Source organism: Erinaceus europaeus, chromosome 2 (assembly GCF_950295315.1).
Source record: "Erinaceus europaeus chromosome 2, mEriEur2.1, whole genome shotgun sequence".
Classification (NCBI taxonomy): Eukaryota; Metazoa; Chordata; class Mammalia; order Eulipotyphla; family Erinaceidae; genus Erinaceus; species Erinaceus europaeus.
In genome coordinates, this window is record NC_080163.1 from 11,241,777 (window position 1) to 11,267,994 (window position 26,218).

Here is a 26,218-nt window from a genome sequence, read left to right on the forward strand (position 1 = left end):
TTACAACTGATAGTTTGAAAACCGAACTCACCAGTGCAAATTCCTTATTGAGAATCATCTGCTCCACCAAAGACGACTCGTTGTGGAAGAGGTGGGGCTGCATGTGGCTCCACATGTGAGGGAACCACCAGAACTCCTCCACAGACCTCAGCAGAAGGTCATCGCCTTCATCTTCTTCCTCAGTTCCTACAAAGTACGAAAGTTCAAAATGACTGACGTGAAAAAAAGTTCATATTACTTTAGAGGCTATGTTTGCCAGTTTTTTTCCTTCCTTCCTTATTACTGATTCATGACTACCGTGTCTTGTTTTGAACCCCGACATGATTCTAGTCTAATTCATATATAAAAGGTAAAGGGGTAGAGGGTTAGGATGGTATTGGGGGTGAGAGGAAGGCAGTTTTCTGGGTTACAGATGATTGAGTTAGAAGTTGCTGAGGGTGGTAAGTTTATAACTGACATTGTTTAGAATTCCCAGTCTATGATGTTTAATAAAAGACAGATCTAATTTTAGACATTTTGTTTTTCATTTTAAAATCATTAAGCACGAATTTGCTTTCTTTTTATATGCATGGAGGAAACCTGATGAGAGATATTGATCTTTTACTATTTATTTATTTAGAGAGAGAGAGGGGGGAGATAGATAGAAAGAGTGAGAGGGAGACAGAGAGAGAGAGAGAGAGAGACAGAGAGGAAGAGAAATATATCAAAGCAATAAAACCTTTTTCAGTGTGCCACGGTGGGAACCAGGCTCAAATCTGGGTTATGTGTATGACAAAACAGTACACTATCCAAGTGAGCTATTATAATGGTCCTCTTCTTTTTACTTTTATAACTGCTTACATAAATCTAAAAGTGAGCTTACAGTTTATCTTATAGAGTTCTTTTTTTCTGATTATAAAATAATATATGCAAATTAAAGAAACACGGGAGTACCCATGAATGATATGCATAGTTTTGAAAAAAAGATATTATTTTTTCAGGGCAATTGCTTGCTATCTTTTGTTGATTGTTATTTATTTTGTATTTTAAAAGTTGAGTTACTACTGTAGAGATATATTTGTGTTCTTACAGATTTTATATCATCAGTGGGGATTGACTGATCTGAACTTCAGCTTTTTTGTTGTTTGTTTTGTTTTTTTAGATTGAGATAGAGGAGACAAAGGGACAAAGGGAGAGAGGAAATTATATGACAGCACTGAAGCTTCCTCCAGGGCAGTACTCTTACTGTTTTTTTTTTCCCTGTCACCAGGGATATTGTTGGTGCTCAGAGCCTGCAAGATTAATTTACTGCTCCCAGTGGCCATTCACCACCCCCCAACTTTCCTTTCTTCTTCTTTTTTTACTATTTATTTATTCCCTTTTGTTGCCCTGGTTGTTTTGTTGTTTTTTTAGTTATTGTTGTTATTGATGTCATCGTCATTGGATAGGACAGAGAGAAATGGAGAGAGGAGGGGAAGACAGAGAGGGGGAGAGAATGATAGACACCTGCAGACCTGCTTCACCGCCTGTGAAGTGACTCCCCTGTAGGTGGGGAGCTGGGGGCTCCAACTGGAATCCTTAAGCTGGTGCTTGTGCTTTGCGCCATGTGTGTTTGCGGCCCGACTCACCCAACTTTTTAAAATTTTTATTTATTTATTATTTATTTTTAATAAATATTTTTTAAAATATTTATTTTTATTTATTTATTCCCTTTTGTTGTCCTTGTTGTTTTATTGTTGTAGTTATTATTGTTGTCATTGTTGTTGGACAGGACAGAGAGAAATGGAGAGGGGAGGGGGAAGACAGAGAGAGGGAGAGAAAGACAGACACCTGCAGACCTGTTTCACCGCTTGTGAAGCGACACCCCTGCAGGTGGGGAGCCAGGGCTTGAACCAGGATCCTTTTGCGGGTCCTTGTCCTTAGTGCCACCTGTGCTTAGCCCACTGTGCTACAGCCCGACTCCCCCAACTTTTATTTTTATAGAGACAGAAGTTGAGAAGGAATGGGGAGACAGAGAGAGACCTAGAAACAGAGTTAGTTACCTGCAGCACAGCCTCACTGCTCCTGAGGTTTGCTCCCTGCAGATCAGTACTGGGGGTTTGAACCTGGGTCTTTGGGGATGGTAATGTGTTTATTCTAAGTGCTGTACCACTGCCTGGCCCCTGTGTGGCTTTGCAATTTAAAATTAACACAATGGGGGCAGGGGGAGATAGCATAATGAATAGGGAAACTTTCATGCTTGAGGCTCCAAAGTCTTAGGTTCAACTCCAAGGACCACAATAAACTAGAACTCAGCAGTGGTCTGTTATACTTTTCCCATATTTGGGAGCTACTCTATGCCCTGATCCAGCTTTCTGGTCCTATTCTCAACTCTGACATAATCCTCCCAGATAATACTTTTAGCGCACCTGCACGTTAGCTGTCCAGCTCAGGCAAGAGTTAGTGAACTCACAGGCCTCTTGGAATATAGCTAAAATAGACTTTATAGATTCTTCCAAGATGAAGACCACAAATATCATTTGCTCTGTTCTTACCTTTAGTTTCTTGATTATTAAACAATTTGTTCGGCTTTATATTTTAATACTTTTTAGCCACCAAGTTGCAGAAGCTTCCATGACACCAAAATGACTTCCCTGGGCTATGACCTCACCAATGTGTCCTAGAACCCCACCTCTCCAGAGCCCTACCCGACTAGGGAAAGGTAGAAACTGGCTGGGGCTTATAGATCAATCTGCCAACACCCATGTCCAGCAGAGAAGCAATTACAGTAGCCAGAACTCCCATCTCCAGTACCCTATATTCCCATACTCTCAGAGGGATAAAGAATAGGGAAGCTTTCAATGGAGGGGAGGGGATGCAGAACTCTGGTGCTGGGAATTGTGTAGAGTTGTAACCCCTCTTATCCCACAGTCTTGTTGATCATTATTAAGTTGCTGATAAAATCAAAATATAATAATCATAAAATAAAATCAATATAATGAACAGACATTATCTTCTTCTTTGGCCATTGCAAAGGACTTACTACTTCATGTCTGTCTGCCTATCTTACGTTTGATATATGAACTGATTACATTTTTTTTTTGTTTTCCTCCAGGGTTATTGCTGGGCTCGGTGCCTGCACCATGAATCCACCGCTCCTGGAGGCCATTTTTCCCCCTTTTTGTTGCCCTAGTTGTTGCAGCCTCATTGCGGTCATTATTGCCATTGTTGATGTTGCTTTGTTGTTGGATAGGACAGAGAGAAATGGAGAGAGGAGGGGAAGACAGACAGGGGGAGAGAAAGACAGACACCTGTAGACCTGCTTCACCGCCCGTGAAGCGACTCCCCTGCAGGTGGGGAGCTGGGGGCTCAAACCTTGATCCTTACGCTGGTCCCTGCGCTTTGCGCCACGGGTGCGCTTAACCCACTGCACCACCACCTGACTCCTGAACTGATTACATTTTTAAAAGGTTTTATTTATTTATTAAGGAAAGAGTAAGAGAACCAGACATCGCTCTGGTACACATGCAACTGGAGATCAAATTTGGGACATCATGATTGAGGGTCTAATACTTTATCCACCCTACTACCTTCAAGATCTTATGTGTGTGTGTGTGTGTGTGTGTGTGTGTGTGTGCACTGTGTACATGTACGTGTGTGTAGCATATATATAATATATAATCTACATAAATCATATATGTATATATATATATATATAGAGAGAGAGAGAGAGAAAGAGACAGAAAGAGAGAGAGATGAACAGAAACAGAGACAGAGGCAAAGACAGATGGGAGTAGGGCATGGGGAGGTAGGGGGAGGCACCTTGGCACTGAAGTTTTCTTCAGTGTAGTGGAAGGCTTAGCTCAGACTTGGGTAGCTTGCATGACCAAGCAAGAACACTAGCTAGGTAAGGGCATATTTCTAGTTTTACATTTTTTCTTATTAATACAATAGATATTTGGTTTGGATTTTTTCTATGATATAAATTTATTAAAATTTGTCCACTTTAATTTTATGACAAGACTTCACTCAAATAGTACATGGTTCGTCTATGATTGAGAAAAATACATACTCTATGATTATTCATTTCTGGACTTTATATATATATCTACTAAATTGGCCTTGTTGAAATTTTAAAATCTTCCATACTTTCATTTTTAATGCCTTACATAATAATCATAAGGATATTAAAATGTGATGACTTTGACTTTCTTTTTGTATTTCTCCAATTTTTTAAATTTGTATATTTAAAATCCATTATTAGTACATAAATGTCTGGAATTATGATATATTCATAGTAAGTATATACCAATACTTATTAGGTGATTTTTAAAAATTTTTATTTATTTTCTTTTTATTGTTGTTATTGATGTCATTGTTGTTGGTAGGACAGAGAGAAATGGAGAGAGGAGGGGAAGGCAGAGAGGGGGAGAGAAAGATAGACACCTGGAGACCTGCTTCACTGCCTGTGAAGTGACTTCCCTGTAGGTGGGGAGCCGTGGGCTGGAACTGGGATCTTTCAGCAGGTCCTTGGGCTTTGCGCCACATGCACTTAACCCCCTGCGCTACTGCCCGACTCCCATTAGGTGATCTTTTATCAGGTCATTTTATCCTGGGTAAAACGTTGACTTCCTATTTTGATATTTTTATCTAAATATGACAGACATATCACTATATTATCTGTCCTATAACTGTCAATCTTTTTAAAATTTTTATTTATACAATGGAAATATTGACAAGACCACAGGATGAGAGGGGTACAGTTCCATACAATTCCTACCATCAGAACTACCTACCCCATCCTCTCCCTCTATAGTTTTCCTATTCTTTATCCCTCTAGGAGTATGGACCCAGGGTCATTATGGGGGTGCTGAAGGTGGAAGGACTGGCTTCTGTAATTGCTTCTCCCCTGACAACCAGGGACTCATGGCTGAGCTGGGAACACAGTTCAATCTTTATTGATGAGCAGGGATTCAGTTCAACAATCTAATCTCTATTCATTAGAAAATCCTGTCCTTTATATCTCCTGAGGCGGAAGTGTCATGAAGAGGAAGTATGTAAGATAGGGGGTGGGGAGAAGGAAAAAGCACACAAACCAGTGGGGATTAAACAGTGGAAAACAGGGTGTGATTACTAACAAGAAGGCAGGACCATTGAAAAACTGGGAAAATATATAAAAGTAGAGATAGTTATAGAAATAATCATCAGAGGGAGCCGGGCTGTAGCGCAAAGCCACCTGTAGCAGGTGGCGCAAAGCACAAGGACCGGTGTAAGGATCCCGGTTCAAGCCCTGGCTCCTCACCTGCAGGGGAATCGCTTCACAGGCGGTGAAGCAGGTCTGCAGGTGTCTATCTTACTCTCCTCCTCTCTGTCTTCCCCTCCTCTCTCCATTTCTCTCTGCCCTATCCAACAACGACAGCAACAATAATAACTACAACAATAAAACAACAAGGGCAACAAAAGGGAATAAATAAATAAAATAAATATTTAAAAAAAAAAGAAATAATCATCAATCCATATCTGTGCAGTTTCCAATGGAGGGGGTGGGGCTACAGAACTCTGGTGGTGAGAATCATGGAATTATACCCCTGTTATTTCATAATTTTGTAAATCAATATTAAATCACTAATAAAAATAAAAAGCATATATATTATTTCTTAATACTAATATAATATCAGGGTCTCTTTCTCTGCCACTTAGTTGATCATATGATCTGGGACAAGTTAATTTCTCTGGGTATTAGTTTCCAGGTTTAAAACGGGGTGAATGTTCAATGAAATGAATCTAATTACAAAAAGAGTAAGGCAAGTATAAACCTATGGGACTACATCAAATTAAAAAGCTTCTGTACAGGAAAAGAAACCAGTACCCAAACAAAAAGACCCCTCACAGACTGGAGAAGATCTTTACATGCCATATATCAGACAATAGGCTAATAACCAATATATATAATAGTTTGCCAAACTCAACAACAAGAAAACAAGTAACCCCATCCAAAAATGGGGAGAGGACATGGACAGAATATTCACCATAGAAGAGATCCAAAAGGCCGAGAAACACATGAAAAAATGCTCCAAGTCTTTGATTGTCAGAGAAATGCAAATAAAGACAAGAATAAAATACCACTTCACTCCTGTGAGAATGTCATATATCAGAAAAGGTAGCAGCAACAAATGCTGGAGAGGTTGTGGGGGTCAAAGAAACCCTCCTACACTGCTGGTGGGAATGTCAATTGGCCCAACCTCTGTGGAGAACAGTCTGGAGAACTTTCGTAAGGCTAGAAACGGACCTACCCTGTGATCCTGCAGTTCCTCCCCTGGGGATGTATCCTAAGGAACCCAACACACACACAAAAGTGTGTATACCTATGTTCTTAGCAGCACAATTTGTAATGGCCAAAACCTGGAAGCAACTCAGGTGTCCAACAACAGATGAGTGGCTGAGCAAGTTATGGTATATATACACAATGGAATACTACTCAGCTATTAAAAACAGTGACTTCACTGTTTCAGCCCATCTTGGATGAAGCTTGAAGAAATAATGTTAAGTGAAATAAGTCAGAAACAGAAGGATGAATATGGGATGATCTCACTCAGGCAGAAGTTGAAAAACAAGATCAGAAAAGAAAACACAAGTAGAATCTGAACTGGAGTTGGCGTATTGCACCAAAGTAAAAGACTCTGGGGTGGGTGGGTGGGGGGAGAGTACAGATCCAAAAGGATGACAGAGGACCTAGTGGGGGTTGTATTGTTATGTGGAAAACTGGAAAATGTTATGTACAAACTATTGTATTTACTATTGAATGTAAAACTTTAATCCCCCAGTAAAGAAATAAAAAAATAGGTTGAATGAATGTACATGCTTATGGCATAAGGTCTTCCCAAAGAGTAAAGAAAGTCAGTTTATTAAAACATTTCAAAACTTTTTTTTTAAATAAAAACTTATTATTGAATAGAAACAGAGAAATTGAGAGGGGGAGGGAGAAGTAGAGAGGGAAAGATAGAGAAACACCTGCAGCCCAGTTTCACCACTCATGAAGCTGTCCCCCTGAAGGTGGGGCCCAGGAGCACCTCGCCACATGAGAGGACTTTAGGTTCCGAATCTCTCCCTCTGTGTCTGTGTGTCTGTCTGAAGAACTCAGCCTCTATTGGTGAAGCCTCAGCTGTGGTGAATAGTAACAATAATATTATCTACTGTTTTATATCTGCAGTGTTCTATATTTGTATTTTGTCACACATGCTTAAAAATGTGTCTTGCCCCATATTATAACTTTTCTTTTTTTAATAAATATTTTATTTGTTTATTATTGGATAGAGACAGAGAGAAATTGAAAGGGGAGGGGAAGATTCCTGCAGCTCTGCTTCACCACTAGTGAAGCTTTCCCCCTGCAGGTAGGGACCAGGGGCTTGAACCTGGGACCTTGTCTGCTATAATGTGAACACTTAACCAGATGTGCCACTGCCTGGCCCCCATATTATCACTTTTATTAAAGTCAAGGATTGGATCCCTTAAACTTACAGTATATGTTGCCACTTTCTCAAGACAGTGAATAATTACTCAATGCCGCCTGTATTAATATAAAGTCGATGAACTTGAGAGACTTTGTATGTCTGTGGATGCACTTACCCACTTTTCTGTTTATTTATATGTATGTGACTTATTACTGAGACACTATTCCTAATTCTTATTCTCCAGAAGGTGGGAAGAACACCAGTTTTAATCAGGGCTTTAGCACCATCACAACTATAATAACAGCAATTATGCTAAACGTGAAGAAAGAAGTTTTGAAAGTGATAACATTTAATGAATAAGAGGAGAATATGGATTTCTTTTAGAGACAGAGTTGCTGAATGGCAGGAGGAGACTACAATACTGAAACTATCTTTGATGGACATATATATATATATATATATATATATATATATATATATATATATAGGGGGGAGAGAGAGAGGGAGACAGAGAAAGAAAAAGAGATAGTATGTGTGAGGGTGGGCTCAAGCCTAGGCCAGGCACATGGACGAGCAGTGCTTTATCTAAGTTTCCACAGTCCAAGCATATAAGAATCTTAGTGCCTATTAACTTAAGCCAAAGTTATGTGTACTATAGGCTTACAACGTATTGACTTGCTAAATCAAATACCGAGATACAAACAGAACAAAGTTTACCATTTGCACAGATACATCTTAAACATAAATGCTTATGCTTACAAGTGTTACCATGGACCTGATGTTAGCAGACTAGATCCTATATTTGAAAGCTACTTGATGGCACATGTCATGAATGAACAGACCGTTCTCCTATCTTTCTGTTGTGCTTTGAACATAGTATGTTTGAGACATATTCCCATTGACTTTAAACTCCCATGAATGTTACCATTAAGTGGCAGGAAGCACATACTATGTACTTGACCAGAAAAAAGGTCAATTACCTGATTTAAAAAATATGCAGAATACTGATATAACAGTTGCATGACTGACCATAAATCTTAGTTCTTTTGTACTAGAAGTTGTGTTAATTTATAAATACTCCCCAAGAGGTACACAGAATGGTAGTTAAAACTTCTTTTGTCCTCTCACTTTACAGATTAATTTTATTCACGTTTAAATGGTATATCCTTTTACATGTCTTGACTGCCAAGTAATAAAAGTGTTTTTAAATGTAGAAGTAAATTATTTAAATTTATTTCTTTGTCACTTATGAACATCTACATTGTGAGATAGTAATGTGCTTCTAAAAGTTCTTTATGTCTTCTACAAGACATAGTAATAGCATTAACAAGATATATATATATATATATAATATTTTAGAATCTACATTGTAGATATTTTTTATGAACTTCTCTAAAAAATTTCTCATATGTAATTTATAAATGGAAAGAAGATGTCTTAATTTTTTTTGTACAGGGACTATGGAACATTCCAGATAGGTGGATATAAAACTAACTTTTAATATTATCCCCTTTATTTTGGATCATGCTTGATTTTTAAGCAAATCCATTAAATTAACAGTGATGACACCATACACACAGCCCTTGTCTTATGTTAGACAGTGTATAGACAAAAGAAGCAGTAATAATATTATCATTTTTATTTGGGGGTTGCAGGAATGAAACACAGAGAGGTTGAGTAATCTTTCTGTTTTCACAGATAAGTGAAATGTAGGAGTCTAGATATGAACAAAAGGAGTCTGCTTCTAATAACTCCTCTTTAAGCCTGTTCTTTATGTAGAAAAGCAAAAACAAGTGAACAAAAGACAAAGAAGAGTGATGATAGCACCTTGTTCAAACTTTTATGTTTGAAATCCATAAATAGGTAGACAGAGCTCCTTCTTGTAAAATAAATGGTTATGGAAAAAACAAATTAATTCATTTTTACAAATATCATCCATGAAATCACTGTCTGAATCATATTCAGCTTATTAATTAGAAAGGATCGCAATATGCAGCATGGGAAATCATGTCCAACAAAAATCGCACTTGTAGATGGAGAGGCTTCTTTATCCCTAAGAGACATCTCAATGCTGTAATGTCTCAGATTTTCAATTTAGCTTTTATTGTGCAATTCCAATCAAGTTTCAAATAGCCTGCTTTTTTGCCTGAACAAATATGTTTTACTCCAAAATCCATGCTTTCATTTCTTTATTTCCTTTTAATCAACAGCATGTCCTTTCTCTTCCAATTTGGCCCATGTAACTGATTCTCATGGAAGGCTTAGTGTTATGTTCTTTTTGGGTGAGATGGTGTTTAACATGTGGAGAGGGAGAGGGAGAGAGAGAGAGGAGGAATTGAACCACAAAGAATAACTGGAAAATACAAATAAGCAAGGCAGTCTAAGAGATGCAGAATCTATCATTATTACATTGAAAGTATGTGATTAAATGTTTTCAAAACAACGAGTCTTGTCAATCAGCATCCTCATGCTTTCAGAAATCAGATCATCACCCTGAGTGAAAGAACAGTCATTTGACGGGGCCATCTCCTCATGGCTACACACTTAAGTCAAATGAATTTTTTCAAAATAATTTGTGCTTTGTCTTTTTTTCTAAATAGTTAAACTTTATTCTGACAAAGTGGAGAAGAGACATACTTTTCTGGTAGTGACATGGCCAGTGTTTCGTTTCCTTCTGGGAGAAACCTTGGTGTCACCGATTGAATGAGTAAGTTCTCGATAAAAATATAATTGCACTCTTGAATGTTATTGATGGATTTCAATTATTCTACAGTCAAATAGCAAATCAAGTAAAGTTTCATAGTGATATGAAGGAAATTAAGCTCATAGGATTTACAAAATTAATTAGTAGTGCTTAATCTGCAAAGTGCCAAATCATAATAGAATAGAGTGCTTCTTCCATTGTTGTTATGTTAAAAACAGCATAAAGACTCAGTAAGGTTCATTTTAGAGATAGTGTTAAAATATGTCTCCTACTTGGCATATCTTTTTTTTCAACAGTTATCCTAACATTATTCAGCAGTGTGTTCACTTCCTTGTGGATGTGTACTGTGTATATGTTCAATATTAAAGGAGAAATAGGAAGGAAAACACCTGCCTGGTGTTGATACATTAAATCCGTGGACATCTGGCAGGTTTAATAGGTCTGAATATGAAAAGTAAATAAAAGCGGAGGCAATTATCCAGATCTGTTTCCACCAAGAGAATGACCGTAGTTACACCATACACAGCTGTGTCAAATAAAACAGCATTGCTTGTGTATGAACCATAAACAATTCCATCCCCCCCATCCCTGCACAAGTAGATACAACCTTGAGAGTAATATTCTTTATAACTGCATAGTCATATCTTCTCAGGCCTGAACATATTCTTGAGGGGTTTCTGAAGATTTATGAAACCACGTCCACTTTCAAAACTCAAGGACTGCTTTTTTACTTTCTGTGCAAGTACAATGATCCAAATATCTTTCTGCAAAATATGTCCTTTAACATATGCAGTCATCTGATGTATCAACTGTCCCAAATACTAATTTTCTCTCTATTATGAGTTTCAAAGTAGGAGCGAAAAAAAAACATTAAAGAAAAGTCAGCAAGAATGCAGCTGCTTGAAGATTCTAATAAACCATGCTGAGCTCTTTGGGTAAAAATTAAATGAACCTCTTTGGGAAACTGAACTACATTTATGATAATTAAAGACTACCTTTGCATTGGATATCTCAATAAGTCAATGCATGCATGCAAAAAAAATACAAAAAAATACAATGGAATGTTTTCCTAAGATACCACGAAGTCTCAACAATGCTATGTCCTTAACAAAGCATTGTAACTTACACCACAGATGCAAAAATAAGAGGAGATAGCAAGCACTGTCTTAATCCAGGCACTACTGCATTATTTTGTGACAAAATCACTTTTACACACATGATTTTCTCCATACGAGGGCCTGATAATATATAACACGGATACTCAGAAAAATAAGAGTCAAAGTTAACCCTATCACCAAATAATGTGATGATAACAATAACTATCCATTGTCTTCTTGAACCCTAAGACAGCAGGAACCTCACATTTCCACTATAGAGCCTATATTTCCCGCAGTCCTGGAACCTTAGGGTGGGGCCCACTTTTCTGCATGCTGCTGTCAATTCAAATCAAATAATATTGCATCCGTGGATCGCAACCTAATCAACACAACGAGTGCCACCCCAGCATGCTTCACTTCAGACTGTGTCCAGAGACTTCAGGTGTGGAATGACAACCCTTCAGCTTCATCACTCAGGTGAGACCTTTCCTTTCATAGTATTCTCTAATTCCATTCCAGGTGTTCCATTCCCCAATAAAGACCCCAAACCTAGATATAGTCCAGGTCCCCTGAGATAGAGCATAGGTTCACCCGTGCCCATAAACTAGGGGAAAAATATATACGTGAAAGCAGAAGTACACAAAAGCATGCAGGGAATACCCCCAACACTTCATCTGCACTATTACAGGCTTTAGGTCCATGATTGTTCAACAATTTGTTTGGCTTTGTATGTTAACTCTCTTTTCAGCCACCAGGTTCCAGATGCTGACCAGACTTCCCTGAACAGACGACCCCATCAATGTGTCCTGGAGCGCCACTTCCTCAGAGCCCCACCCTACTAGGGAAAGAGAGAGGCAGACTGGGAATATGGACCGACCAGTCAACGCCCATGTTCAGCGGGGAAGCAATTACAAAAGCCAGACCTTCCACCCTCTGCAACCCACAATGACCTTGGACCCATACTCCCAGAGAGATAGAGAATGGGAAGGCTATCAGGGGAGGGAGTGGGATGTGGAGATCGGGTTATGGGAATTGTGCGGAATTGTACCCCTCTTGTTCTATGGTTTTGTTAATGTCTCCTTTCTTAAATTAAAAAAAAAAAGTTAACATATGGAGCCAAAAAAAAAAAAAAGAGTCAAATTCTGGAGGTGAAGATGGATAACGGAGTGACAAATATCAGAACACAGAGAAGTGCATGAGTACCAATCACAGAATGAGAATGAGATTGAAGAGAAACTAGGGGATTGGGGCAGGGACGCACCAGGTTAAGCTCATATAGTACTAAGCGCAAGGACTCACGCAAGGATCCTGGTTTGAGCCGCTGGCTGGCTCCCCACCTGTAGGGGGGGCCGCTTCACAAGCGGTGAAACAAGTCTGCAGGTGTCTTTTTCTCTATCTCCCCCTTCCTTCACAATTTCTCTCTGCCCTATCAAAAAACAAAAATCGAAAAAAAATTTGAAAAAAAAATGATGGCCAGGAGCAGCAGATTCGTAGTACAGGCACCAAGCTCCAGCAATAATCCTGAAGGCAAAAAAAAAAAAAAAAAAAGTTGAAAAATAGGAAAACACAATGCAGAACTTGGACCAGGTTTGTGTATTGCACCAAAGTAAAGAACTCTGGGGGGTGGGGTGGGGAAGGGTTCAGGTTCTGGAACATGGTGTCAGAGGACCTAGAGGGGGGTTGAATCATTAGTGGAAAACTGACAAAATGTTATACATGTACAAACTACTATATTTTCTTTTTGTTACTGTATTTTGTTATTGATGAATGTAAACCATTAATCCCCCCAATACTATATATATGTGGAGAGAGAGCGAGCGAGAGAGAAATGCAACTGTGCCAGTACAGAGATAGAAAACAAAATCAGGGAGTCTGACAGTAGCGCAGCAGGTTAAGTGCACATGGTGCAAAGGGCAAGGATCGACATAAGGATCTCAGTTCAAGACCCCCGCTCCCCACCAGTAGGGGAGTCGCTTCACAAACAGTAAAGCAGGTCTGCAGGTGTCTAGCTTTCTCTTCCCCCTCTCTGTCTTCCCTTCCTCTCTCTATTTCTCTGTCTTATCCAACAATGATGACATCAATAGCAACAATAATAACTACAACATTAAAAAAAAAACAAGGGCAACAAAAGGGAATAATTTTTTTAAAAAAAAAGAAAACAAAATCACACCTTATCCTGATTACTTTAATGTATGTTGAGCCAAATTATTGATATATGTTTTTTTTAAGTGAAAAATCCTTCATGGCAAAATAAATTAAGTAAGATGTGCCTTAACACCCAGTAGATTCCTCTCAAGCAGTGGAGTTGATCAACGACATACGTTTTGCAAAGAAGAACAATATGTACAAACATGTTGGTCACCTCATCTATTTAACTAAGTAAGCTCTAAGCCGTCCCTCTTAATGTCCTTCACCACGCCCACCACCATCGCTGCGCTTTCTACTTGGCCTGTGTTGAAGGACAGGACTCACAGCCACACATAGGACAAAGGCCATGATTTCTTTAACTGAGTTGAAGAAGTCAGTTCTTTTTCTCATTTGCCCTTGACTTTAATAGCCTCTGCCAAAATAAACAAGTTCATTGATTTTGGATCTGGCTACTCATATAATTCACCCCATTTTTAAAAAAAAAACATAGTCAGTCTAGACATTCGATTTCTCCTACTTATGAAACATTTAAAAATCTCCTTTCCTATTTATATGTTGCTGCCTGAGAACACAAAGCTCCTTCTTACCTGTGTGGTAAAACTTCCCTGAAAATCCAAGGTTGAAGGTAAAATTTGCAACCTGAGTGCGCAGTAAATTTTGAGTCTCTAGTAATGCCTGAAATAAATAAGAAATTAACATGATTTTAGAAAAGTATGTATGAAGTTTTGGGATGCCTCATTTTCAAATGTGTATGCAAGAGAGAAACATGTCATGGAGCTTTCTGATTTTTTTCTGTGTCATGAATAATAGATGTGCATCATAGTACAGTTATCATAATATCTACTATTATTATTTTACTGAAAGTTACCAGTTATGAAGACGTTAAGTCATAAGCGCATTATATGTTTCCAAGTGGCAATTTTCTAACCACACAGCACTGAAATCATTTTTTCCTTTCTGTGTGAGACATTTCTTAAATTTCAGATTACTATACTTTTCCTCGGGGGGAAATTTTTTTATAGAACTTCTGGCTATAGGTCAGCAAATAAATCCTGCATTTGTTGATAAGGAATAGAAAGATAACATTTGGCTTTCAATTTAGTGATTTATTTTAACTGTGTTATTTCCCCTATCATTTTTAAATTTTGAGTATAAAGTTTTGGTGTTTACATTAAAAACTAAATAAAGATGTATATTTTCTAGGATATATTTCAAATCTTGAGGTCTGAGCATGGAACAAACAAGCAGAAAATAGTTAATTTCACAAAGAAAGGATCTCAAAATGTGATAAAAAAAAAACACAGTTTCTTGAGTTGCAATTATTCTGTGTTAATTCCTTGCTTGTAGACAAGAACACACTGGCAATAAAATTACAGACAATCCTGTACATTTTCTGCCTATCCCCCCACCTTTCTGAAACCTATGTAGTATAAATCAGAACTCTCATATTCTTGGAGTTTTTAGTGTGTCTACTGATTCAGAATGCTTTTTTTTTAAATGGATTATTAGAGGGGAGTTATTTTTCTCTGTTGGAAATGAGAAACTCATTCCAAACTAGAGACATTGTTTGCTGCCATCATTCAGTTAAGGTTAATAAAAAGTCAAAGGGACAGATAATCTGTATTGAGCATTAGTCATGGCAGCTGAGCACTTGCTTCAAAAATTTGTGAATTTTTATTTTATACCCCAGAGTTAAGACAACTCTCCAGGAAGTTAGGCTGAGTTCGCAGTTGTACTGGGTGAGATCCTGGCTCATCTTGTCTAAATATTGTCAGCTAAGTAGGAAAAGAATTAAGTTGTAGAAGCCTTTCAAAGTGCTTAGCTTAGTATCCAATGTATAATAAGAACCCCGTAAATGTTGTTAATGATAACTTAATATATACTATCTCCCTGCCACATGCACATCATTGATGTACTTATATTACCAATAAAACTCTGCAGCATGACTCCTTCTTTGAACATATTCTGAATCCTAAAATTTTCCTAACCTTCCATATTGTCCCCAAGTTGTTTTTGAATCTGTTCCTTTTGCCTGGAAGCCTTCAGCTACTTCATTTTAATCCCAACCCCACCCACTCTTTCAAATTCTGCCCAAACTCTACTTTGTTTGTATGAAGCTTTCTTTGATGCTGTTAGACCTTACTCAATTTCACATAGCCCATGCAGCTAAATATGTATTTTTATATCTGGGAAGCCTTCAACATATGAGAGCACAGTGATTGTAGTATTGCAGTAACAAAACACACTAGTCGGGAAGTAACCATGAAAGTCGTAAAATAGTAATGCACAGTAATTAACATAATTCATTTGATGTTTATTTGTGAATATTTCTAATAGTAAAATGACAAAGATGATAAACTACAGTACTAAATAATACTGGGTAATAATAGCTGTGGTGCCTGTTCCTTATAGTCTAGTAGATCATCTAGTTTCGCAAGCTTAGAGAGGTAAGAACAAGGGGCCAGGTGGTGTCACACATATTACAGTGTGCAAGGACCTGGGTTCAAGCCTCTAGTCCCCACCTGCAGGGGGGAAGCTTCTTGAGTGGTGAAGCTGGGATTCAGGAGTCTCTCTCCCTTTCTGTCTCCTCCATTCCCTTTCAATTTCTCTGTCTCTATCCAATAATAAATAAATAAATTTTTATATAAAAAAGAGAAGTAAGAATCGATGGATTTTTCTTCCACTAGTTCTAACTAGTGGGACATGGAGAATTTGACAGTTTTTTCCATTGTTGAAAGAAATAGAATCGTCTACACTGGCTACCAACATGTAATCTTGATGAATGTGACAGTGAAAGTGACAATTTCAAAACAAAAGAAACTGATTAAAAAAAGCAAAAGGCAGTGACACACCTGTTTAAGTGTCTACATTACAGTGTGCAAGGACCTGGGTTCAAGCCCTTGGTCCCCACCCCCACCTGCAGGGGGAAGCTTGATGAGTGGTGAAGTAAAGCTGTAGGCGTCTCTTGGTCTCTCTCCCTCTCTATCTTCCCCATCCCCTCTCAGTTTCTCTCTGTTTCTGTCCAATAATAAATAAATTAAGGTTAAAAATTAAAAAAAATAAGTGTATTTAAAAGAACAAAGAGTCAAACTACTATACAAATTAACTGAGGAAGAAAAAAATAAATTACTAGAACAGGAGATGTTTACTATCAGAAGAAACATCAGTTGAAACTAATACCAATTTTAATGCAGCTGTAGATATACTATCATGTAATATAAATATTTCATGTGCAAATGTAACTTTTTAAAATGTAAAATAATATATATTAATACAGAAAAAACTAGTTATTTATGTCTTACATGTTATAAAAATGGAAAAAAAGCTTTGACATTTTCCCTTGCATTATGTAAAATTTACCAAGTAATTTGATTGTATATTGGAGAGAGTGCATATATAACTAAATAATTTTTTTCTTTTTAAATGTTTTAATTTGATGAGAGGTGGGGAGATAAGGAGATACAAAGCGATAGATACAGAGGTAGACAGATACAGAGATAGATGATAGATAGAAAGATAGATAAATAGATAGATAGATAGATATCAGAATAGTATTTAGCTCTGCCTTATAGTGGTTCTGAGAACTAAGCTTGAGACCTGAGTCGCAGGCATAAAAGTCCTTTTGTATAGCTACCATGCTACTTCCTAGCCTGAACTTTTTAAAGAAGCAATAATCTATTTAAAAATAAACATTACTTATATTTAGTGTTCTGACAATGAATTCATATTCAATAAAGCAAACCCTCAGGTCCAGGCAGTGTCATACCTGGTTGAGTAAGGACCTGGGTTCAAGCCCCCAGTCCTCACCTGCAGAGAGGAAGCTTCATTAGTGGTGAAGCAGTGTTGCAGGTGTCTTATTTTCTCTCTATCTCCCCCTGTCCTTTCAATTTCTTTCTGTCTTATCAAATAACAGAATGGGGAAGGAAAGAAACAATGACCACTTAGAGAGGTGGATTCATCCTGCAGACACTGAGCCCCAGTTATAACCCTGGAGGCTAAATAAATAAGCCCAACTTTGTCTTACTGCTTGAATTACGTTACAGATAATGTTTTCAAATTTTATTTTATTTACCTTTTAAATTTTTTTGCCTCCAGGGTTATTGCTGGAGCTTGGTGCCTGCACCAGGAATCCACTGCTCCTGGAGGCTACTTTTCCCCCCCTTTTGTTGCCCTTGTCATTTTATCATTGTTGTGCTTATTGTTATTATTGCTATTGATATAGTTGTTGAATAGGACAGAGAGAAATGGAGAGAGGAGGGAAAGACAGAGAGGGGGAGAGAAAGATAAACACCTGTAGACCTGCTTCACTGCTTGTGAACCACCCTTCCTCCCCCTTCAGGTAGGGAGCTGAGAGCTCTAACCAGGATCCTTATGCTGGTCCTTGCGCTTTGTGTCACCTGTGCTTAACCCGCTGCACTACCACCGGACCGGACCCCCTGTTTTCAAATTTTACTGCTTAAAATTTTCTGGAGGAGACTGATAAATGATTGGTTCTGGGAACTCACTTTAAGGATGATTTATTTAGTGAATCTGTGGCTAAGCTCAGAAACGTCTATTAACACCAAAAACCAAAAATGACTTTAAAAGAGAGTTTGAAACTGTTACTCATATAAAATAAATGAGTTTATAAAAGTTCTTGTCCACCAAATCTTTTGGGGTTCTGAACTGGAGCATAAGATGGATCCTAAGAATTTGTGTTTTCCCATTCTAATAGTTTCAAATTGAAGATTACAGCAGTAAAGGAACTTTGGGAAGCAATGATTTGAAGGAGTTATTTCAAGGAGTTTGGAAATATCCTAAAGTATTGTGATAATCAGGAATCAGGTTTTATTTCCTCTTTTTACTATCAGACTAGTCCTAAGTGTGCTTAGTTAATAAAGTATATCTATCTATCTATCTATCTATCTATCTATCTATCTATCTATAGTTTGAAATAACCTATAACCTTCAGATATTCAGATAAAATATTTGTGGGTTATAGTTTTTTTAGCCCTTTATTATATTCAACAACTTAAGGGTTTTTGATTGTGAAACAATTTTTCCTGCTTTGTATCTTAATGCTCTTCAGCCTACAAGTTGCTGAGGCTACCATGACATCAACCTGACTTCCCCTTGGCAGGCAAACTCACCAATGTGTCCTGAAACCCCACCTCCTCAGAGCCCTACACCAATAGAGAAAGACAGAAACAGGTTGGCCAATACCCATGTCCAGTTGAAAAACAATTACAGAAGCCAGAACTTCCACTTTCTATACCTCATAAGGAATTTTGGTCCATACTCCAGAGGGATAAAGAATAGGGAAGCTTCCAATTGAGGGAATGGGACATGGAAACCTGATTGTGGGAATTGTATAGAATTGTTTCCCTGGTATCTTACAGTCCTGTCAATCATTATTAAATCACTAAAGAAAAAAAGAAAAGAAAATATTATTATTACAAGAACATTTTTTTTAATTGGGGTGACTAATAGTTTACGGTCAACAATAAAACACAGTAACAAAAAATACAGTAGTTTGCATATGTATAACACTTCTCAGTTTTCCACAAAACAATTCAACCCCCTCTAGGTCTTCTGCCACCATGTTCCAGGACCTAAACCCTCTCCCCAACACTGCCAAAGTCTCTTACTTTGGTACAATACACCAAACCCAGTCCAAGTTCTGCTTTGTGTTTTGTATTTTTCAATTTTTTTTTAAAAATGTATCATTGGTGATTTAATAATGATTGACAAGATTATGGGGGTAAAAGGGGTACAATGCAGAAAATAGTATTATATTTGTTAACAATATCTTGATGTGAGAATCAGAAGAACTTACTTCTGTTACTCCTGGGTGAAAAAATGCTTCATGGGTTGTTTAACTGGCCCACCCAGATAGCACAGGGGCAGGGCCAAAATTGAGCGTGTTTGCATCAGACACTTGATCTGACTCAAATAACCCCAGGCCCTTCTGCTTTAAGTCCACATGGCCACCCAAGATGAAGCAGTCAAGATTCCATGAACTTTTGTACAGAGACATTTTGACAATGTGCAAATGAAGATGAATAGTGTTGACCTTGATGAAAGCATTAAGCTTTTGAAGTTTGCCTTTGATAGTTTCTACTCTTATTCATCTCTTTCTCCCTTAAGAAAGTCTCCATCCTCTCAGAAACCTACTCTTTTGTCTTTCTGAAAATAAACTCTTAATGCTACTGAAGACCAGGAAATAGTGTAATGGTTGTGTAAAAGGCTTTCATTCTTGAGGCCCCAATGTCCTAGGCTTAATCCCCAGCACCACCACAGATCAGAGCTGAACAGTAATCTGATCTCTTTCGCTCTGTCTGACTATATATCTTCTATCATCTATCTATATATCTATATCATCCATCTAATCTATTATCTATCTATATCTATCACTTATCTATATCTGCCTATCATTTTTATTTTTCTTTCCTTTCTTCTTCCTTTCTTTCTCTCTCTCTCTCTTTCTTTCTTCCTTCTTCCTTCCTCTCTGTCCCTCTTTTATTAAATAAATAACATACATTCTTAAAACTCGTCAAAGGGAAAAATCGATAAAATTTATTAATTGACATAAACTTAGTACGCCCATGTACTGTCTTCTAACAGTGAACAGTTCAGCAGTGATTGAGAAATGGTCAAATTAATTATAAAACACGGAGTGAATGCTTCTGATAGAAATGCTAATGCGGAGTGAGAGAAAAGCTTTGAGTCCTGGCAACGCTTCTATTGAGATAGTATGCAATTAAGACAAGGCACTGAGTGGAAATTTCATTAGTGTTTCAGAGAAATTAGTCTCTATTTTTTCCACCCATCAGGTAAGTGTTCCTTCTGTCATCTCTCACTTATGTCAGAAGCTGCTATATTCAGGCATTTTTCTCCCCCCCTTTTTGTTGTAGCCTTGTTGTAGTTATTATTGTTACTGTTGATGTCGTTCGTTGTTGTATAGGACAGAGAGAAATAGAGAGAGGAGGGGAAGATAAAGAAGGGGAGAGAAAGACAGACATCTGCAGACCTGCTTCACTGCCTGTGAAGTGACTCCCCTGCAGGTGGGGAGCTGGGGACTAGACCTGGGATCTTTAAGCCTGTCCTTGTGCTTTGCACCACGTGAGCTTAACCCACTGCACTATTGCCCGACCCCCTCAGGCATTTTTCTATGTACTAAATATACAATAGAGAATATTAAGAGAAATATTTAGTATTAATTTTTCATTATGTACTATGAGCATCACTCTACTTGAATTATCTGTTCAAATGTCCCAATGACTCCTTATACATGAGGAAAGTTTAAGTTATAGGGAAATTAAATAAGCTACATAAAAATTGATGGAGTTAGGAAGTGTTTGAGCAGGCTGGGTGGTGGCACACCTGGTTAAGCACACACATTACAGCACATAAGGACCTGGATTTAAGCCCTCAGTCCCTACCTGCCAGGCAAAAGCTTTACAAATGGTGAAGCAGGGCTGCTGGTATCTCTCTCTTTCTCTCTCTCTCTCCCTCCCTCCCTCTGTTTTTTAAAAAATAGTTTACTTACCTATTAATAAAGATAGAAGAGAGAGAGAGAGAGAAAGAAAGAACCAGACATAATTCTGGTACATGTGCTGCTAGGGATTGAACTCACAATCTCATGCCTGAGGGTCCAGTTCTTTATCCACTTTTCCATCTCCCAGCCTATTCTCTCTCCGTCTCTATCTTCCATCCCTCTAAATTTATCTCTGTCCTATCGAATAAAATAAACATAATTAAGGAAAAGTACCTGATAACACAAAACTGATAATTTGTTGTTCATTTAATGGAACAGAGATTACACTTATGAGAAATCAGTCTTTTAATCACAAATTATTATTAGTATAACCAAAAAAAAATCCCCAAAAGTGTTAGTATATACTATTCATGAAACTAAAACAGGGTAGCTACATTTCAACAGGTTAGGCTCTAAGCTCTATGAAGACATCCGGAGGAAGTTTCAGTTGAGTTGAGCTGAATAAAAATGAGAGGGCAGCTATGTTCAAATTAGGGGTTCTAGGAAATGGACAGGAGGCTATGGACCCAAAGTCAGAGCAAGAATTATTGTCAAGAAGGATCTTACCACCTTAACACAGCATACTCAAGTTCATCTCACCTAGTATATGAGATACATTTAAAACTAAAACCTTTTGAAACTTGCTGAAAAGAATTGGAGAAAAAATGGAAGACTCTTTGGAAGGCTTTTGTAGATGCTTCAATATGAGGAAACAAAGCCAGTGTTGACCGATGGTACTGAGAATATAAAGAAGTAAGTAGCTTTTTTTTTTTATTATTGATTTAATTATGAACGACAAGTCTGTTGGACAAGAGGGATACAATTCCACACAATTCCCACCACCAGAATTCTGCATCCCATCCCTTCCATTGGAAGCTTCCCTATTCTTTGTCCCTCTGGGAGTATGGACCCAGGATCATTATGGGGTGCGGAAGGTGGAAGGTCTGTCTTCTGTAATTGCTTCTCTGCTGGACATGGGCATTAGCAGGCTGATCCATACTCCCAGCCTATTTCTATCTTTCCCTAGTGGTGCATGAATCTTGGGAGGCAGGGCTCCAGGACACATTGGTGAGGTTGTCTCCCAGGGAAGTCAGGTTGGCATCATGGTAGCACCTGCAACTTGGTGGCTGGAAAGCATTACGATATGAAGTAAAATAAATTGTTTAATAACTAGGAACCTAAAGGTAAGAATAGAGCAGATGATATTTGGGGTTTCCATTTTGGAAAAAGTTAAGAATTCTATTCTAGGTATATTGCAAGGGGCCCATGACTTTATTAATTTTTCCTGAGCTGGACAGCTAACATGCAGGTGGGCTAAAGGTATTGTGTGGGAGATGGTGTCAGAGTTGGGAATAGTAACATAAATTTTGTTGGACTCAAGCAGAAAGGTAAGTGGAGTATGATTTTATGAGTGACTCAGACTTCTGACATTAAATGAGGTGCAGGGATAGTTGGGGAAGGCTTTGAGGGAAAAATAAATACTTTCACTGCTATAATAAACATTTCCCCTCTACAACACAATGACTGCGTTGCTGAAAATTAGACATCAACCCTAACAGGGAAGCACAATTTGATTTCTTACAGAATCATTTCTCGCGTATCTTTGCTTTCTATGGTGGAGGGTAAAATTTAGATATTAACTTCTTTTTCTAGTCCTATTCCCAACTCTGATACCATCTTCTCAGACAATATTTTCAGTCCACCTATATGTCAACTGTCAGGCTCACGCAAAAATTACTAATGTCATGGGCCCTTTGGAACATATTTAAAATAGACTTCCCAGCTTCTTCCTACCTGACCATACCTAACTTCATCTGCTCTGTTCCTACCACTGGGTTCTAGTTTACTAAACAGTTTGTCTTCCTTTATAGATTACTGCCTTTCAGCCACCAAGTTGCAGATGCTACTATGATGCAATTTTGACTTCCCTGGGCAGATGACCTCACCAGTGTGTCCTGGAACCCTACCTCCCCAGATCCCTCCCTCACTAGGGAAGGACAGAAACAAACTGGGAGTATGGATCGGCTTGCCAATGCCCATGTCCAGCAGAGAAGCAATTATAGAAGCCAGACCTTCCCACCTTCTTCACCCCATAAAGATCTTTGGTCCATACTCTCAGAGGGGTCAACAGTAGGGAAACTTCCAATGGAGGGGATGGTACACGAAACTGGAGGTAGGAATTGTGTGGAATCATTACCCTGTTACCTTACAATCTTGTTAATCATTATCAAATCACTAACAAGTTAACGAAGAACATATGTATAGGTACAGGGAATGGTCTTATAGCATAAAGAGTGCTCTTCAAATACTGAAAGGTTAAACATTGCTGTGCTTTAGGATACTGGCAAAGAGAAGAAAAAAAAAAACAAATCCTGAATATTGGTTTGTCCTTGTAAACCAATATTTACTCATGTCACATATATGGAAAATTGGCATTTTCCACTTGATGATGAAAGAACACAATGAGTGTGATATAAATAATTAACTTGGAAGTACATTCACAGTATTGTAAATTTATTTTATTGTCTTAGCAAAATACCCATCTTGTCTTTCACTCCCTTTCCTGTAGATGGTTTTCTCTTAGGTTTTCAACTTTCGTATTGGAGTGTTTTGGTTATCTGAGTCCACAGAATTCTAAACCAGGGACTTCAGTGTATTCAGGGTATGAGGTGAGTTTCTACTTTTACCTCTTTCTTATTAGAACTCTGATTTTTCTTTCCCCCTTAGCACCAGAAAATTTCCCAAAGCATGATTAAATACTGCTCAGTTGTTGCCAGTTCTAATGTTTCTCCTTCTGTAGTTGCAGTTTCAGTTCACACTGGTCATCTCAAACTAGGAGTGTGTGTTACTTTCTCTATATCTGATTACACATTCTACAGAATGCATTGGATTTTTTTGAATCAAATAATATATTTGAATTAAATTGGAGCTCACATGACTTGAACCACCGAGTTTCTCCTTTGTAAATTAAGTCTAGTCTTCCATTGTACTAAGTACTAAGTATTGTACAATGTACTAAGTTTTGGCTCAAAATATACATGATGGCTAAAAAGATCATGTTACTGACTTAAAAAAATATAAACATATGCTTAGATTCTGGTTCAAATAGCATAGCATGATTATTTTCTTAAAAATCTTTTCATAAGAACAATGGTGGAAACTGCCCCATTTTCCAAAGGGAGGCTGGGTCAACATATTCTGCCACTTGAGGAAGACTGGCCCTGAAATAAGTACAGCCTAGAATGTTCCTAGCTGTGACTATGAAATGTGAACTCAAACTGACAGGGATGCAGGGGTTATACAGTCTCCTGTGCTAAATATGAATAGACATGGCCTTATGCCAGATCAATGTGGTTTACAGTTAATGGTATTTACATACTTCTCTCATATTTGGGAGTGACTCTCTGCCCTGATCCAGCTTTCTAGTCCTATTCCCAACCCTGATACTATATTTCCAGACAATACTTTTAGCCCACTTGCATGTTATCTATTGGGCTCAGGAAAAAATTAGTAAAAGATGAAAGATTTGTACGCTCTGAAGAGAAAACAGAATATTGCAAAAATTAGTAAAGTCATGGGCCTCTTAGAATATATGTAAAATAGACTTCCTAACTTCTTCCAACATAAAGACTCCAAGTCTCCTCTGCTATATTCTTATTTTTAGGTTCCTGATTATTAAACAAGTTGTTCTGCTTTATATCTTAATGCTTTTCAGCCACCAAGTCTCATGACACCAACTTTACTACCCTGGGCAGACGACTTTACCATGTGTCCTGGAACCCCACCTCACCCGAGCCCTATCCCAGTTGGGAAAGATAGAAACAGGCAGGGAGTATGGATTGATTTGTCAATGTCCATATCTAGTGGATAAACAGTTACAGAAGCCAGACCTCCCACCTTCTGTTCCCCATAAAGGTCTTTGGTCCATACTCCCAGAGGGATAAAGAATAGGGAAACTTCCAATGAAGGGGAGGGGATATGGCAGTCCTTGTGCTTTGAGTCATGTGCACTTAACCCGCTGCACTACCGCCCTACCCCCAGAAGAGTATTTTTTGAAGGAATCATCCAGGTGACTCCATAAAAATACTGTGAGAAAAAAATTGTGTGTTTAAAATGTTTGGGTAGCTGTTTAGGTTATACTTTTCTTAGGAAGATTTCAATGCATATTGATAAGAAGTATGGGAAAATATATTTATTTATGTTAACTTTCCTTCTAAACTAATAGCCAGAACAAACACTCCTATTTGTCCAGCTTTGAGACAGACTGTCTTAGAAAAAACATTGTTGTTGCTCACTTAATAATGGTTCCTTTGGTCAATATAATAGCACCTCACCATGCAGGGTCCTAGTTAGGGAATCCTTGGATTCCCACAAAAATATAATGGGCCTAGACCTCTGATGGATCCCTTTCTCCACCAACACTGGTTACTTTCCTCAGGAATGGTATCATAAAAACTATCCTGTGTACCCTCCCAGGACTTTGCCCTCACCATAAAGCAGTGATGGTAGGGACAGCCCCAGTCTCTGAAGGGAGGCTGGAGTATTCTGCCCTGCTATTCTGAGAAGACTGGTCTTGAAATGAGTGCAGCCTACAATGTTTCCAGCTGTGGGTTTAGACCAGTAGGGACTCAGAGGTTACACAGGCTCTGGTGCTAAATATATATATATATATATTGGCCCTGGGTCAGGTGGATGGAGATAAATAGTTAATTTTATCCACAGATTTTTTTTCCCCCAAGACTGAGAGTTACTCATTGCCCCAATCCAACTTTCTGGCCCTTCTCTCTACTCTAACAGCATTTTCTCAGACAGTATTTTTATCCAACTTAAGGTAAGCCATTAAACTCAAGTAAACACTACCACAGTTATATGCCTCTAGGAACATGGCTAAAATGGACTTTCTAGCTTTCTTCTACCCTAAGATCCCTAAGCTCATCTGCTCTATTTCTAGTTTTTGGTTCCTGTTCATGAATCATTTTGTCTCACTTTATATCTTGCCACCTTCCAGACACCAAGCTGCAGATTCTGCCATGATTCCATCCTGACTTCTCTGGGCAGATGACCTCACCAATGTGTCCTGGACTCTTGCATCTCCACAGCTCTACCCCACTAGAAAGATAGGGACAGACTTGGAGGTATGGATCAACCTACCAACACCCAAGGCTGGTGGAGAAGCAATTATAGAAGCCAGAACTCCTACCTTCTGCACCTCCAAAAACAACCTTGATCCATACTCCCAGTGGGGGAGAAGTGATAGGAAGAAGAAGATAAGAGGACTCTGAACTCCAGCTCCATCAGTACCCTGAGAGAGAAGAAAAGGAGAGGAACATATGGAGGTAGTAAT

The 26,218-nt window shown here is 38.3% G+C and overlaps 1 protein-coding gene across 2 annotated transcripts in view; it reads right to left on the minus strand.

Moving 5' to 3' along the window:
- LOC103120541 (bifunctional heparan sulfate N-deacetylase/N-sulfotransferase 4) overlaps positions 1-26,218 on the minus strand; it is a 329,220-nt gene that overhangs the window by 199,681 nt on the left and 103,321 nt on the right. For both annotated transcript variants that reach the window (XM_060176966.1, XM_060176961.1), the window contains exons 2-3: positions 13,946-14,033; positions 32-186 (exon numbers count right to left, since the gene is read on the minus strand). In XM_060176966.1, the coding sequence (XP_060032949.1) occupies positions 32-186; positions 13,946-14,033 (243 nt within the window). The remainder of the gene's footprint in view (positions 1-31; positions 187-13,945; positions 14,034-26,218) is intronic.